Source organism: Periplaneta americana, chromosome 16 (assembly GCF_040183065.1).
Source record: "Periplaneta americana isolate PAMFEO1 chromosome 16, P.americana_PAMFEO1_priV1, whole genome shotgun sequence".
Lineage (NCBI taxonomy): Eukaryota > Metazoa > Arthropoda > Insecta > Blattodea > Blattidae > Periplaneta > Periplaneta americana.
In genome coordinates, this window is record NC_091132.1 from 96,787,747 (window position 1) to 96,805,238 (window position 17,492).

At 35.7% G+C, this 17,492-nt stretch overlaps 1 protein-coding gene across 2 annotated transcripts in view; it reads left to right on the top strand.

The window, feature by feature from the left end:
• LOC138690964 (acyl-CoA Delta-9 desaturase-like) overlaps positions 1–17,492 on the top strand; it is a 477,084-nt gene that overhangs the window by 450,895 nt on the left and 8,697 nt on the right. For both annotated transcript variants that reach the window (XM_069812558.1, XM_069812557.1), the window contains exon 6: positions 7,516–7,701. In XM_069812558.1, the coding sequence (XP_069668659.1) occupies positions 7,516–7,701 (186 nt within the window). The remainder of the gene's footprint in view (positions 1–7,515; positions 7,702–17,492) is intronic.

Consider the following 17,492-nt stretch of genomic DNA (forward strand, 5'->3'; position numbering starts at 1 on the left):
TTATTAAATATTTTATAATTTCTGGGCAATTTATTGGAGTATTGGTATCGGGTAAATTTCATTGCTCTTGTTGGTGCTTCTGGATACTGTGATAGCTACACCGGGATTCGAACGCGTGTCCGTTGGTCGCTTAGGTGTGGCGGCGAGGGGAGCGTCTGGATGCTGAGAGGGTAGAGGGGCGGTGTTCTACGGTGACGCGGCGAGGGGAGGTTGCGCGCGCATCTGGTGCTTGCCAGAGTGGAAGGAAGCAAACTGCTACGTGCGGAGTGAAGGGGGGGACGGACCCTCTCGGATCGTCCAGAAGTCCGTCGAAGTGGAAATCCAGATTATTCGAGAGTGGAATCTTTGGCGAACTCTCCAGAAACTATAGTTTGGTTATAAAAGAGAAGACGCAAGTTTTAGTCAGTCAGTCAGTCAGTAAGCCAGTGATGTTACAGGCAGATTTGGACAGTAAGCGAGTTAGTCTTGTGTAGCAGTGAAGCTTCGAGACCAGAGCGCGACTTGAGTTGTATCCGTAACTGTGGAGCCTGAAGCCCGGAGTTCGAGTGCAGTGGACCGGCAGTTGGGGGACCTGAGTTCGAAGTGCAGCGGATCGTCTCTGAAGGTCTGGGGTTCGAGATTCTGTGAACGCGAGTGACTGAGCTAGAAGAACTAGCCAAGACAAACGAGCTGTGAACTGAGAACTGACAGTTTTGTGTTGTAAATAGTGCTTTGTGAATATTAGTTAAGATTAACAGTTCATTGTTCGTAATAGTCCAAGTAAATTGTCATTGTTGTTTGTGGAGTGCAATAACGAACGCTGTGTTGCTGTGTGGAGAGCAAATCCCATTGCTGACGGGAGTGAAATTAAATTGTAGAGAGTGAAGAGTTATTGTTGAGATAATAAAATTACATTGTTGTTCAGTAGAAAAAGTTACAATACTCTGAAACTGCAAAGAGCACAACACAGCCAAGTGGAAAGCACTCAGATTTTGTTTTGAATAACGTCGTGTAAATTTTGTTGCAAAAAGTATCTTTGTGGTGATATTTGCATCAGTGTTATTCAGTATTATTAGTGTGTGTTAAAAATGGGCAGATTAAAGAAGTTTGGCAAAAGAAAACCCGTGTTTAATGGTAATGTAAGTAAAAACAAACATAATGTAAGTGAACATAACCTCTCTGAGCCTAGCTGCAGTAGAGAAGTACGTTCAGCTTCTGCAAGAAAATTATCTCGCGTAAAACCAGAGTGTGATGACAACTTTTATTTTAGTGATGAGGGATATTCAAAGGGTTTTATCATCATGGATATTCAGTTATTGTCTAATTTGGTAAAGAAAAATGTACAGTGTAAGTATAGTAGTGGCATCGACTGTGTTAAACTTACAGAAAATAAAAATAGTAGACGAGGGCTTGCAACTAAACTGTTTGTTGTTTGTAATAAGTGTAAAGAATGTGCTTCAAGAATGACATCCAACAAAACAAAATGTTATGAGGTTAATTTAAGGGTACTGGACGTCATGAGTACCAATTTTATCTCTTGAACTAGCAAATAACATAGGCTCTACTGAAGCATCCCTATGTCACAGGTTTATGAAATTTATACCATGCATTAAACAATGTTTATAATATCGTTTCATGAAAAATTATATCACTTATCTCCAACAGAATATTTATAGGATGTCCCCAAATATACGGTAATTAGAAACTAAATTGTTATGCATAGTTTATCAGTTAAGTACACATATCTCATAGAATTTTAGTCAGACCTCACTAATTCTTTTCTGGTATAATAAGAATATATCACATAACAAAATGAATGCACTAGTTTTTTGACTAAACATCACATATGTACAAAATTTAAAAAATATATATATATTAACATTATTTTTTTCCAAAAATTTCCTTAGATTTGAATTTTTAAAAATTCAACGATAGAGTTTAAAAGCAAACCGCTCCATTCATTTTAAAGAGTTAATTAATATGTACCTGCCACAAAAATTTCATGACTCTATCTTCATTATTTTATGAGATAAGTGTACCTAAGTTTTGAAAATCAAGGTTACGGGAAAATGCAAAAGGTGAAAACGTGTATTTTGTCCTTCACTCACCAATCTAGAACATTCCAGCCCCATATTCATCCTGTGTTTCTTGGTCCTCTCACCTCCTTTTGGCATTCCTCTTCCTTATTCTGGCCTCTTTAGTCATTTGCAAAGCAAACTTTTCACCATCTTCGAAGCACTTCTTGTCAATGGCATAAAGTGCAGTTTTTGTATTTGAGCCCACTTCAATGCCCAAACTCTCCAACACATTTAGTCTACTTGCACAACCATCATTAAAACAGATGACTGCATCTAATACACCCAGTTTTAAGGTTTTTAAACCCACAAAAACTGTTTTTGGGATGCGCTCCCATATACAATGATTAAAGCTTTCATTAGGGTTTTGTGTATTCCCAAGTAAACATTTTTTTAATAGTTCCTGGTTGCTGAGGTCCCTAAAGATGGGTTTTATTTCATCCATCACAGCTGCAGGCAGTGAATGCTGATGGGAATACTTATCTCCAGTGACTGAAGCTTTATTGTACCCACACCACAATCTTCAACCGTACCTGGAGGACATAATGTGCGATATGGCTCCTCATCTGTGCTATACTTGTGGAAGTATATTGCCCACACTGCTCTTCTCATTTTTTCTACATCTTTTCCAGCATTCCTCCTTATGGCCAATCCATAATAGGTTTGCAACTGATCTGTTGCACTATCTGTTAGCCGCCCTCTCCCTGTTAGCGGTTTACCATCAGAACATTTTTTACCTTTCATGTCTTTACATAATTTTCTTAGTCTTGTTCCCATTCTCTTTTGCACATGTCCACAGCACTCCAGCTTACTTACTTTTACATTCCCATAAACATTTAATTCTTCAACTTTCTTATATCCCTTTGAGTCCCCATCTCCTAAGTAATTCACATACCTGACCTGATATAAATTCTCAGATCTCTGAAACATTTTTACTGCTTCATTGCTCTCCATACCACCACTGAAGCCATCATAGTTTTTCATGCAAACATGTCCAGGCTGATCTGATTTACAATAATTATGACAGAATTTTGTCAAACATTCGACATCAATTACTTTCACATTGTCTAGTGAAGTTGCAGTGATGACACCATTGAGGGAAGTGTGACCTCGTTTCTGCCAGGATCAGTCGAAAGCAGCAGTTATGTCCCGACTATTTTCATTTAGAGCCACTGCTCCTTCTATAGTATTTGTCATAGATTTTTTTGCTATCTCTTCAAGACATTTTAACAGTTGGGAAGTGCAGAAATTAAATTTGGCAGTTGGTGGTGGGAAATCCATTAAACCACACAGAGTTTCTGCTGGCTTCCTGCCTCTGCCAATACTTCTTATATACAAACCTTAAAGGGTATGAGTTAGGGTTGTCAACTCTGGTAGGCCTAAATAAAATTACGGCCATTTAACACACGCAAGTTTGGATGAATATACAGTATATAATACACTAAAAACACAATCTGCTATATGATATGGGTTCCAAATCACCAAGCTCTTTTTCCCAATATTCTCTCTTTTTTCTCTTATGCACTCTTTTTTTTCAACTCTGACCGATATTGTTCTACTAAATTTCTTGTATGTCCTCTCTGCTGCATTTTTCTGTAAGCCATATTTTTAGCTTCAGTAGTCTGCTTGCATTCTAGGTCAAGCCAATCATTATATTTCCTTATGTCAGCCTTTCCAAGAACAGTTTCTGCTGCTTTTACTAAGCTCCTTCCTAGGATCTCCCAGGAGTCACTGACACACTCACTATCAGTAAATTCTTTTAGATCCTCATTAATTTTTTCGGTATATTCTTCTTTAATGGTCAGATCTTTCAGCTTATAAATATTAAACTTTTTGACTGTAATCCCATGTCTAAAATGCTCTATGTGATTTCCATAAAAAAAAACAGTATTCTAAGAGGTGATAATAGTCATCAAAACAAGAAAAGAAGTCTAATAAACAAGGGTCCTAAAATTAATATCTTCCGAAATATGAGTACTTGTTCATCAATGTGATTTCCATTCATCCTTCTGCCCTATGTCTTAGGGACTCATACCTTGTCATCCTTTTGTTTACTGCATTTCCGATATAATACTGTATACTTAATAATAGACAAGCCAAACGCTCACATTAGAAGATAAGCATTCATTATAATATCATTTTCAGAGCCCTTATTTCGTACAAAATTTAATTTTAGGACTCAACAATTTGTTTTTGTTTTGTTTTTATTAATACTACCACCTCTCAGAATATTGATTTTTTTTATGGAAATCACATTGAGCACCTCCTGTGATGTTGATGAACAAGTACTCATATTTCGAAAAATATTAATTTTACGACCCATGTTTATTAGACTTGTTTGCTTGTTTTGATGACTACTACTATCTTTCAGATTGTAGATTGAAAACTCAAAAAAGTTTCATATCCATGGTTCAAGAATTAAAACAGAAAATCAATATCCCCAATTTAAAAGAAACCTTACAAATTAAACCAAACCCTTTACCTCTATTAAATATAGAATATAATCTAAATTTAACAAAAGAAATACTGAAATCAGAAGTAAACACTGAAATAATGAAACAATTGTTTTTAGAGACAATTAATATTAGGTACCCTCTACAAAACTGGCTTCATTTATACACCGACGGATCCTTGATCTCCAGAGAGCAAGGTGCAGGTGCCAGTGTTATGTGCTGTCTCTTCTCACTTTATAGATCCCTTGGATATGGAACAACAAGTTTTGATGGAGAAATCATTGCAATAAGTAAAAGTCTCAGGAATCTTCTATGCCACATCAATAAATTTAAGAATGGAGTTATATTGTCAGACTCCAAAGCGACTATTCTATCAATAGTCTCTAAACACACACACCTTCATCTCAAACAACAGAAATAACTAAAATACTCTCTCAATTAATATCACTCAATAAAAGAATTGTATTCCAATGGATACCATCCCATTGTGGAATCCTAGGAAACGAGAATGCGGATGATTTAGTACTGCTACTTACAGATCTGTTACTAAATCTACGTATTACTCTGTGAAAAGATTTATTAAATCTACATACTTAGACTTCAAGAAACAAAATTTGATAACACAAGCTCAAGGGAAAAAATGGAACTCTCTGCATTGCAATCCACAGTTAATTCCCGATTTACCACGAAAATCGTCTGTAGCTACATTTAGATTGGAAACAGGCCATGATTGTTTGGCCAAACACCTGCATAGAATTGGAATATATCAGTCCCCTAACTGCCCATTGTGCGACTCAAACCAAGAAATGGATTCGGAATACCTCAAAATCTGTGCTTCAGTGGCTGGCCATGATAATATCTTTGAAAAATATTGGAGTGCAAGAGGTCAAATGATATTATTGTGAAATGCCTGGCATTAGAAAACAACAACTATCTTTCAGAATATTGAATACTCTCTTTTATGGAAATCACATTGAGTATCTTATTATATTGATGACCAAGTACTCGTATCACTGGAGATATGAATTTTAGAATCCATGTTTATGAGACTTTTTTTCTTATTTTGATTAACACTATCACTTCTCAAAATATTGAATGCTTTTTTTTAACATTCTGTATAAGAGCAAATGTCATTGACTATTTATCATACATGTATTTCTGTTTATACAAGAGAAACATTTTTATTGGCCACCAGTGTAATTTAGGAGCGACGAATGGACTCATGATCTGAGGCTTTGCTCAGGCATGGGTTCGAATCCGGCTTATGCTGATTATCTGGTTGAGTTTTCTTGAGGTTTTCCCCAAGACAATTATGAGGTAAACTTACGACGAATGCTCTCGGTTTCATCTCTCTAAATACCGTTTAGCTGTCAACAATTCCGACGCCAAATAACCTCGTTTTTGATACAATGTTGTCAAAGAACCTATTAAATAAATAAACAGTTTTACTTTCCCTCACATTAATTAACCAAGATGTATTTGTTTGATGATAATAGCTACCGAAAGAAAGCCTCATATATGTCAGCTTTCGATATTTTGTACGCTCTTATTTATATGACATTTTTATCCCAGTTTTCTCTTAAGTTTCGACAAATTATAAATGTTTCCTACATTGCACATTTCCAATACTAGCCCAATATTACCTGTTTGTAAATGGCTAACTTCGACTTGAACAAGTAATTTACTAAGAGCTTGGTTCGAATTTTTTTACAAATTACACTGAACAACAAGAATTTTGCTTCATCTTAAAACAGTGTGTCCCTTATGGTTTGGTGTGCGCTGAATCCTAAAATGCATCATTCTCTTTCCTTCGTATCACGTAAGGTTTTTAAGATATACTAGGATTTCACTTTTCAATAAGTGCTCCCTCAGGAAACATCTGGGGGGGGGGGAGTGGTTGGAGGTTGTAAATCAAAACAAAAGCTAATCCATTTTATGAGTTTATGACTTATTTCCAGTTTCTTATGGTAGTTGACATGTTCTTTCTTACTTCTAATAAATAAACAGATATTGGTTCCTCTATTCGATAAATTTCATAACAGTTCAAAGTGAGGTCTACGCAATGAACAAACAAGGATGTGCTTTTCAGTATTTAAATGAAACCTTTGCCAGTTTGAGTGAAGACAAATTTAAAGAGGGCATTTTCATCGGTTCACAAATTCTTAAAGTTATGGCTGACTCTTTGTTTGAGGAACAGAAAAAATGGCATAGCGCTCTTTCAAAGAAGTTTGCTTAAATTTCCTTGGAAGTTCTAGGGCAGACAACTACATCGAACTTGTAGCAACCATGTTAAGTGCATATGAGAAAATGTAGTGTAATAGGCTATGTCTCTCAAAATACACTTTTACATTCTCATTTGGATTTATTTCCTCCTAACTTTGGAGCAGTAACCGACGAGCATGGGAAAAGATTTCATCAAGAAATATCTGAAATAAAAAGGTGATATAAAGGAAGATCATCATCCATAATGCTTGCAGACTATTGTTGGTTCCTTGTAAAAGACAGTCCCGGGTCTAGTTATAAACAGAGGTCATCTAGAAAATTGTTTTAATTGTAAGTTCAAATTCCGAGATTTTTTTTTTTTTTTCATTATACACATGAACTATTTTTATTGTTGTTGTGTTTTGAACTGTATAACAACATTTTTGTATCGAGTATACATTTTTAAATTATTATGAGGCATTTTGAATCCCTAGTGTGTTGTAATTTTACTAGTAGCAGTGGGGAGTGGGGGGGGGGGGGGAATTCAATTAATTTTCCCCGGAAAATGACACGTGATGGGGCATTTTGGATTTTAAATTCAGATTTAGGGCACACATATTAGTAATATTCACCTATTTTTATTTCGGCGCAAGACAAAAAGTAAAAATTTGTTGTTCAGTGTAATCTGTCGCTCTTTCTTAGAGAATATCTCCAGATCTTCCCAAATTTGAATGGAGTATATGCCATATTGACGTAAGAAGTATTATTTGTTTGTTCATATTGTAACAGTAAATTATTGTTTGCAGGTTGTACGTGCCTCTGTTCGCCATCTTCGTGATAGGAATTCCGGTACTAGTGCCATGGTATTTCTGGAACGAAGACTTGTGGGATTCTTTCTGGGTTCTCTTCAACTTCCGCTTCTGTGTCACCCTCAATATTGCATTCTTCGTCAACAGTATTGCCCACATGTGGGGGAATCGCCCATATGACAAGTAAGATCATGTCTGCTAAAGCTTATGAAATAGTAAAATGAAAAGACAATAATCATTAAATAATTCGTGGACACATTAGTGTCATAGTCTTTAGTCAAAAAGAAGGTTCAATTGAATAAAAACATTTTAAGTTATGGTGTTTTTAAAATCTAATAGGTATAGCTCTTATTGCTCTCTTAATATAATAAGTTATTCATCACGTCACGTCACCCCATCAACTAATATAATACATTGTGTTTTTTTAACAATCCAAAATAAACTAAATATAAAAGAAAGAAAGAAACGAACAAAGATATTTTTGCAAATATTTTGACGAGGCTTAGTGTTATATACTTTTAAAATGTAAAATATTATCCTAACCTTTAATTTCACAGTATTCAGGATGACTAAGTTGATAATGGTGTTGAACATTGCTTTTTTTACTGCTCGTTTTTGACACGTTAAGTCTATATTCGAACTAGGGTTGTCAACCCTTCCGTATTTCCTGGGATCTCCCGTATTTTACCCTAATTTTTATAGTCGTAATGGCATCCAAATGCTAAGCAATTTAATCATAGAATTTTCCAATAATAGATTTCATGATTTTAACAATTTGGAGAACGATTTCTTATTATTTTCAAACCCACTTCATGTTTATGTCTGCCGTGTTCGATTAGATTTGCAGAAGGAGGTTTTCCGTCTATGAAATGACACATTTCATTTACTTTTGTACTAATTTTGTTGGCTTGGACATATGTAAACAACTTTGTAAATTAATATACCCAAATCTACATAGTTTCGCTATGAAAATTGCTGCATCAATGTTTGGCTCCACGTACATATGCGAACAGTTTTTTTCGCAGATGAAGCTGGCTAAATCAAAATCGAGATCCAGACGTACAGACGAGAATTTGAAGGATCAGCTCACACTTGCAATGACTGATAATATTCTGGATTTCAGACAGCTACACGTGTGGGATAATGATGAGTGATTTGATAAATTGTTTTCTAGTAACCTATTTCCTAATAGCGCATTATTTTGATTTTGTTTCTCATATTGTAATATATATTTTGAAGTGCATTAGTTTAAAATGTGTATGTCATATTATGGTGCAAGCTTATAATATTTTGCAGCCCACTGAATACAGATTGGAATGAATATGAGGATTATTTCATTTCCACTGTTGCAATATACACTCTTCAACACAAAAATGAGTGATCTCTTGTAGCCTGAATTTCTCTTAAGTCCACCTTCAGATGTGCCTGGTTCACACGACGAGGAAAAGAATGTTTATTTTGCATCTAATTTACCCCTTGAATATATATTTGTTCTAAATTTATAATGCTTGATTTATAAACAGAAAGAACAACAAAGAAACAAAACAAAAGAAAAACAGAGCAGAGTCTTGCACTCATACTCAATTTTTTTTCTAAGCCACCATGAGACCCTTGGGTTTCGAGGCACCAATTCCGTGTTCTTATAGTAAGAGTAATTTGTAACATTGACAAAAATTATTGGAGCTCTCCGCTGCATAATACATTCGTTCTGTGTGAAACTAAGCTCTCACGAAAGCACACAAAATTTTCCGAAGGGGACTTAATCTATGGCTAGTCTATGGCTGCTGATCATTATTTGTGTTTTTGGTTTGCACTAGCCACCACTGATTACATACAAAGTCTGTCAGATGGTCATACGTTACCATGCTTGGCGGGTTATCGCAAACTCAGTGAAAAGCATAACTACAAAATAGAGCACAGCTGGCTTACACTGAGACAAGCAGTGGCCAGAGCATTGGAATGAAGACAACCAGACATCTTTTGTTTTACTTTTTAGTACTCTGACACCGACGATCAGGATAAGCCATTTGAAACTCAATGGTCACTCAACAGAAAATATATAACATTTCTATCATTGATGATTCTTGTGTAGATTATGAACGAAAGAAGATTAAACTTTCTCTTTTATCCTGATCGAAGGTTTTCGGCTCTTAAAGATTTGAAGGGGATTGTGACAGTTATCTGAAATGAATAATCAATACTTGTCTGTGTATTATCTATTTAATTCTCTCGCTTGGTGTGTACAATTAAATGGCTAAATTAATAGACTTGGGTGTTGGAAGATACTTTTAGAATGCTTTGAAGAGGAAGAAGCAAATAATCACATGCTCGTAATTCTAACAGCGTAATAATAATAATGCATCTTTCCCAGTGGGATCCATTCTCAGTGATATGATTTTCTTGATAGTATGAGCATAGGCGGAGAGAGAACCGTTTCCTTGGTGTGGGGTGGGGGGCAAAGCAAAACCATAGAATCCTGATATAACGAGATTATGGGGAACATCATTTGTCTCCTCCCCCTGTTATAGCTTGACCTTGGCACAGTTTATCGGAATATGATCATTTAGTAAAGGTATTGCAATAAAGTGAAATTATACATCTTGATTACACAACTTTTAACACTATAACACTTCGGAATATGTATTATATGACTTTCTCGTGTTGAATTCTATCATACTTGGTTTACATGTTTCGACTTATTATTGGTCTTCTTCAGAACTGTTCTGAAGAAAACCAATATAGGTCGAAACATGTAAACCAGGTAAGATAGAATTTAATACGAGAAAGTCATATAATACATATTCCAAAGTAAAATTGTAACAAAATATACAGACAATTTTACTTTTTTTTTTTTTCCTCTTGTATGGAGGAGGGACCCGAAGGCTTGCACTGCAGCCTGAGGCTTATTGTGCTTACCACTCCTATTCTGTGAATGGTTGGGTAACCGAATGGCTGCGCTCTTGTACAAGTGCAACATGCCGCACCGTGAACTTAACCCAGACTATTGTATGGATGATATGTGAATTAATGATGGCGAAATGAGTCTGAGGTCCAACACCGAAAATTACTCAACAATTCTGCTTCAATTGGTTGAGAAAAAACCTCAATCAAGTGACTTGTCCAAACCAGGATTTGAACCTGGGCCCGCTCATTTCATGGCCAGATGTGCTAACCATTACTTCACAGCCGTGAACCAATTTTACATTTACTCTATCTGTCTATCTGAAAAAGCAAGATATCATATGAAATGTAAATTCTAATTATTATTTTATTTAAACTCGTATTTGAGTTTACACATTAAACCGGGATCACTTTTCTTTTTTCTGTATTATTGTGCAGTATGTTATTCATATTTCTCCAAGTGGCTGGTTAAACACCTTCAGAGTTCTAACACATCAGTACAGGCTGTTACAAAAAAAGACATTATAGTGATTCTATTCCTCAAATGAGGTATAGAAATTCTTATACATTCAGAAATTTAAAATAAATATTATAGTCCAGGCACATGGTTTGAAGACATTAATTCGTCACTTTAAGCACAGAAACTTAATTGTAAACAAAAGCAAGAAAAATCTTTTGAATCCAATATTTTCTAATGTTAATAGAAAAAAAAAAAAGAGTCCGGCTGAGTTTGGGAGGGCAGTGCCCCCCCATGCCCCCATAACTCTGCCTATGAGTATGAGTAATAAGATGGCTCATGTTTACAGAATGCCATTCCCAGCGGATCAGTTTCCTAATCGCCACCATTTTAGTGGATTTTGGCTGAAAAATAAGGAAAGTGCGCTAATACAGAAGTAAATTATTCGAATTCACTATCCTAGTGATGCGTTTGAAATCAAAAAAATATTAAATCATGATATTTTGTACTGTCTTCTGTGTCTTTTTTTTTTTACGTGAAACATGTATGCCTGAGGGTCAAATGGAAAAAAGTTACAGAAGTGTCAACATCTGACTTCACTTGTTGTTTGTAAGATATACCTGGAGTTGATTATAGCGGTAACACCATCGTTTTCATTAATACATCAGCCAGTATGGTAGTTGTCCAAATTAAATGTGTAACTAAGAAAGTGATGACGTCATATACTGATAAGATAACAGTCGATGGTGCAAGTTCAAATTAGACTATAATGCTTTTCACGCGACTTCGTTCATGCGTCTTATCTTCATGGCTACAATATTTTGTCTGGGCGCATGTAATATTTAACTTACCATAACTAACAATGACTGAATCTTAAAGTACAACTAGCCAACATTGCTTAAGCGCAAATGGGTCTTGTTGCTCCAGGCACCCTTACGGCAGTTCAACTCTGGATTATTGACATCTGTTTGTTTTTTCCAGCGAAATTCTATTAGGAATACAATATATGGTGATTACTTTCACGTGTTAATTTGAACTAACTTTATAAATACCTAGTTCACTAGTTTCGGTTTGGGAGCCATCTTCAGCACAGGTCAGGAGCAGTTCTGAAGAGGCTCCCAAGTCGAAACTAGTCAACTATAGAGGATTTCACATTAAGAAAAGAACATTGAGCATATGGGGCTATTCCATCAAATGACCAGTTGCCCTAGAAACGCCAACGTACATATAGCTTCTATAATGTACTAGGCAAGGCTCATGAAACCAATGCTTTTTTCTTAACGTGGAATCATCTATAGGTATTTATAAAGTTAGTTCAAATTAACACGTGAAAGTAATCATCATATATTATATTCCTAAGTGATATAGTGTTAAAAGTTGTGTAATCAAGATGAAATTCTATTCATCTCTGTATTAAGAAACTTCAAATGCGTGCATGTCATCATGTTCCCTTGTATTCTAAGGTTACTAGTTTTTTTTTCTCTCTCTCTCTCTCTCAAATTTCCGGGGACAGATATCGAGATATGAAGAAACTACTTTCATCATTTCTGTTAGTTTTCCATTCACTTGTATTGTCTTTACACACTATACTCAGAGAATAAAATTTAGTGTCATTGATGATTATGCAGACGATGAAAGCATAATCAGCCCAGGATTAAATTGCTTGTGTTTGTTAACTGTATGTCCCTTCGATGGAACAAATGACCTGTAGACTTTTGGGTCTACAAAGACCTGTTAACACTTTCCATGCAACATCACTATCATTATCTCCAAAGAGACTTATACACTGAAACAATTAAAGTACCAACTCATTCTATTTACATACTAAATCTACTTAATTACTACTCAAATTACTACTGGTATTTTTCAGAAGAGTGAATTCTTTTAAGTTGATTAAGATAACGAGCATGGCTCGAACAGTTTCTAAACTCATTGGGATGTCCACATCATGCTCACTGAGGAAAACTCTCTCCACTGATGCATTACTTCCGGAAAACACAGAGATTGTTCAGTCAGTTTCTAGAATTTTGCATCCGAATCTTTTTCTCAAAAGAATATTTAAAATATCATTCTATTTTGAGCAAAGAGTAGTACCGGTATTTACTTCATTCTACTTTGCTGTTTTCTCTGAAGTCACATATTTCTTCCAGCAAAAAATTTAATATAAATCTTCATTCAGGTCAAGTCCATCTATATTTGAAGAAAAATAATGGATTGTCTCTTCAAATTTTTCTTTATCCTGTGAATGAATTAACCTATTGAGATATGAACAGCATTTTCATAAAATTCACAAGAGACACTGAGAATTATGTTGTGGAATAAAAACCATCTTCTTCTAAAGATGCCAAAAATTGCTTTATTGATTATGAAATAAATCTGTGTTCTTTTCTATAGACTAATTTTCTGTAACCTTTATAACAATATGGAAGACTCAACTGCAGCTGTTACGTCCTCGCCTTCAGTTTTGATTATGACATCGTGAAAAAGTGACAAAGTTGAATTAAGCAAAATCCATCTACAGTAATGTGTAAGGATCATTAAACCATTTATTAATAATTAATTAACACTGAAAATTCGGGGATATCTGGGGATATTATGGGGTCAAATTTTGTCTCAAGACAAAAAGCAAAACTTGGGGACTGTCTCCGAAAAACGTAACCATATTCTCTTCCTATTTGAGCATTTTATTCAATAGTAATGATCTTCATACCGGTACTTTATCAAAGGCTCCTTTAAACAGTGCAGTGCTACTTTCTTACCTGTTGAATGAGTATTTTTAAGTCTTGTGGATAATTTAAGATTCTTTTTGGAAACTAGATTGTTCTTGAGCTGGCAGATGTTGTGTTTCTAAGTAATAGGCGTATGTTAGTCTTGCCAGCAATATCATATGTTGAAACAGTTTAGGTAATACTGTTGTGATATTGGTCTGTATGACTCAGTAACGTGCAGTCCACCCAAGCAACCCAAGCACGGCTTGGGCAGTACTGATTGATTATAAGAATCACTATATCTACGTAAATCCGTGATTAAACTTTCTGTTTATTTAATTATGAAGTCCTGACGTTTCTAAATACTTTTGTTAATTGTAAGTCGCGTGATGGGGCATACACAATGCACATACTGCGGTCCTGAGCTGGCAGCAGAGTGCCAGCAATGCTGAATGCAGGTTAGCATGGATGTTGCCATGACATCCCACGTCACCATAACTTCTAACCAATGAGGGACGCCTCACGAGACTGTAGTACCCTAAGCAGCCGGTAGCCTGCCTGGGCTAGCTGTATGCGCGAAGTCGAAGAGTGTAAAACTTACTGTTTCTCTTGCACTTGTTTGTACCGGTACTTTGTAGTAACATTGTGTATGTGTATATAAGTGCAATAAAAAGTTTTGGTTATGTCTAGTGATAATAATTTAATTCAGCAACAAAAGCTAAATACAGTAATTTAACTAAAGCAATATGGGATCATGATGTTGCTATTGCACATATTCGTGTTTCTAACGCACTCGCGACGTTTTGAACTGTGCAAATTGAAACTGAGCTAAGTGATCAAACACAACAAAGTATTATTCTACATAATGAAAAGGTAACACGCAATAGAGACATTCTGAAAAGGCTTATAAACGCCGTTTGTTTACTTGCAAAACTGGAACTTTCATTCAGAGGAAATGGTAAGACGAAAATGTCCAATAACCGCGGTAATTATTTAGAACTTTTGGACTACACCACCCAGTACGACCCTCTTCTAAAAATCATTTGAAGACATCTACAATATTCAGAGGTGTATCAAATCGTATTCAAAATGATTGCCAGTGCACTTAACAAGGAAATTAAACAGCAATTACAGAAATCTGATTTATTTTTTGCCATATTAGCTGATGAGACAACTGACGTCTCGAATAAATCACAATTTTCTCTCATTTATTGATATACGACTGAAGGAAGAGTGGTAGAGCGGTTTGTGTGCCTCCATGATGTAAGTGAAGACAAAACAGCAGCAGCACATTCTGAGTCTTATTTTTAAGACATATTCAAGACTTTTCAAACTGCAGTAAGAAAATTGTCGCACAGAGCTACGATAGAAGTGCAGTGATGGCCTCTTCATTACATGGTGTCAAGATAATATTAAGGCGTCTTTTCCACAAGCTCTCTTTGTTCACTGCTATGCACACTGTTTAAATTTAGCACTGTCCCAAAGTGCTTCAAGTATTCCTGAATGCCGTATATTTTTTGCTACTCTTTCTGGGCTTGCAGTGTTTTCTCCAAATCGTCAAAGCGCACAAAATTTCTTGATGAATTTCTGGGTCGAAGATTATCACATGTTTCCCCAACAAGATGGGATAACTCGTCACGACTTACCAATATTTAGAGTAGTCTTTTATAATAGTATTTTTAATTTTAGGCAGTAGATGCAGTAGGCCTAATCTTATAGATTTTGTAAAAAAAATTGGTACCAAATACCAACGTATTTTTATAATTAGTAACATTACAACTAGTTACAAGTATTTGAATCAAACATAAATAGTAAGAAGGGAAAGAAAACTTCACTAAGCGGCTGCTTGGATAATCTGTTGGGCCACCACACGTCACTGGTATGACTCCATTCATCCTGCATTTTTTTTATTTTATATTGAAATAATCATGGCTTCTTGTATGCGAGTAGTAGGGATACTGTTTAAGTTTCGATATTTTTTTAATATGCAGAAGAATATTAAGAGCTACAGAGTGATCTGTTTGAGATGTCAATAAAGTAACATATATCCAAGAAATTATTCAAATTTATTGCCAGTCAATGGTACGTATGGTACATGTGTAGGAGAGTCACACGTTTTGTATTCCAGCGCATTAAAACCTGTGTGATGAATCTTGTCTCACTGTGAGAAGAGAGAGAAAGGAGATATGTCTTATCTCGTCTGTGTTGTTATGGCGATGGGGGGAGTGGAGTGATGCCGTCCATCCATCCAGTGGCGGAAGGGCCTGCTTCCATGAAAATAGAGATGTCGTCAGTCTCCTCACAGTCATCTGTATCTGTACCTGTATCCAATTCTTCTAAATTTATCACAAAACTGTCCAAGAGTTCATCCACGATACCATCTTTCTTCCTATAAAAGTCTTCAATATTCCAAACATGTTGATACATTCTGTAGCACAAAATAAAATAAAATAAAATGTCTCTCTTCGTACTATGTAGTTCCATCACTGAGCTTGTCTTTCAAGAAATTGAGTTCCAATAGCCTTACCTTAGCAGGTATAACACTCAACATGACCGCTACTGTGGATGCAGCACTGATCATACCACGCAGACATGTTGCACCACATGGCGCACAGCATTTCTGTGATCTGTTTAAAGGCCACTGTAATCTTCCGTCGCAAGTCAAGTTTCATTCTGTGGTCTTTGTACATACACCAATGGCTTATGCATGAGATGGGTCCACTACAGCTGCACTAACGATTGTTGCAGGGGCGTATTTTGCGGGCTACCGGGGCTACCAGCGGTAGCCCAAGGAAATTACAAAAGAAAAAGTTTATAATATAACATAATGTAATAATTTTGTATTATTAGTTTTACCATAGTAATTAAAATTAAAGTAATTGTTAGATATATTTTGTGTAATAATAGGGTCAGCGGTAGCCCAAACCCTTTAACCAGTATACGCCACTGGATTGTTGAATTTCTCATTTAAACAATCCCGCACTATAAGAGCCCAATGTGGCAGAGCGCTGTCCCGTTGAAAGATAATGGTGTCCAGTACTCCATCTTCCTGTAATTGAGGGAGTACAAACTGCTAGAGGATATCCAGATAATTGACAGCATTAACAGTCTCTTAGCATAGACGAACAGGCTGTAGAGTTTCTTACGAGTCACTTCTCACCACACATTCACTTCAGGGCTGGCTGGCTGTTGTAATGTCTCATTGTGAAGGGGGCATGCCGATAGTTGTATTGACGTCTAAAAGCTCGCTGGGTCTGTGTAAAACCTGAGTACTTCACATACCATATGATACACTATGCATGCTGTTCCACGTGACCACCATCTTGTATATAATGCTCTCTAGTACTGCCATTTAGGGTTGCCAGTTTTTTGTCAGAAAAAAAAATGAAGATTTTTCATGATGTATAAATTAAATTACATTGAATCGAACACCGTTGTTTACATAATTTACATTTAATTTACTCCTTCCGGTATTTCTCTTGAGATATAGCTGCTTTTTACAATTTTTCATCCTGTTTTACAAATTGGTGAAAATGTTCACAAATGAAAGACAAATTCAGTGCAATTTGTAGTTCTGGTTTGATCAGCTCAGGATGACTCCTGTTTATAACAACTTTCCATTTATTTTTCATTAGTGTAAAACCCTTTTTACAAAGGGATTAAAAGCTGAAATGCTAATGCAAACCGTAATGATGACTTTATTTATGATTGAACACTTTCTTTATAAACTTTAGAAAAAATAAGCCACTTACTAATTTCACTTCCTTGATAATGATTACGTTCTAATAAAACAATCCTACTCTCACAAAATTCCTCACACAATTCATCAAGTTTCACAAATTTTTGCAGTCTCAATTTATCAACTTGATATTCAAAGATAGAAGAATCAAATTTTTTATTCTATGAAA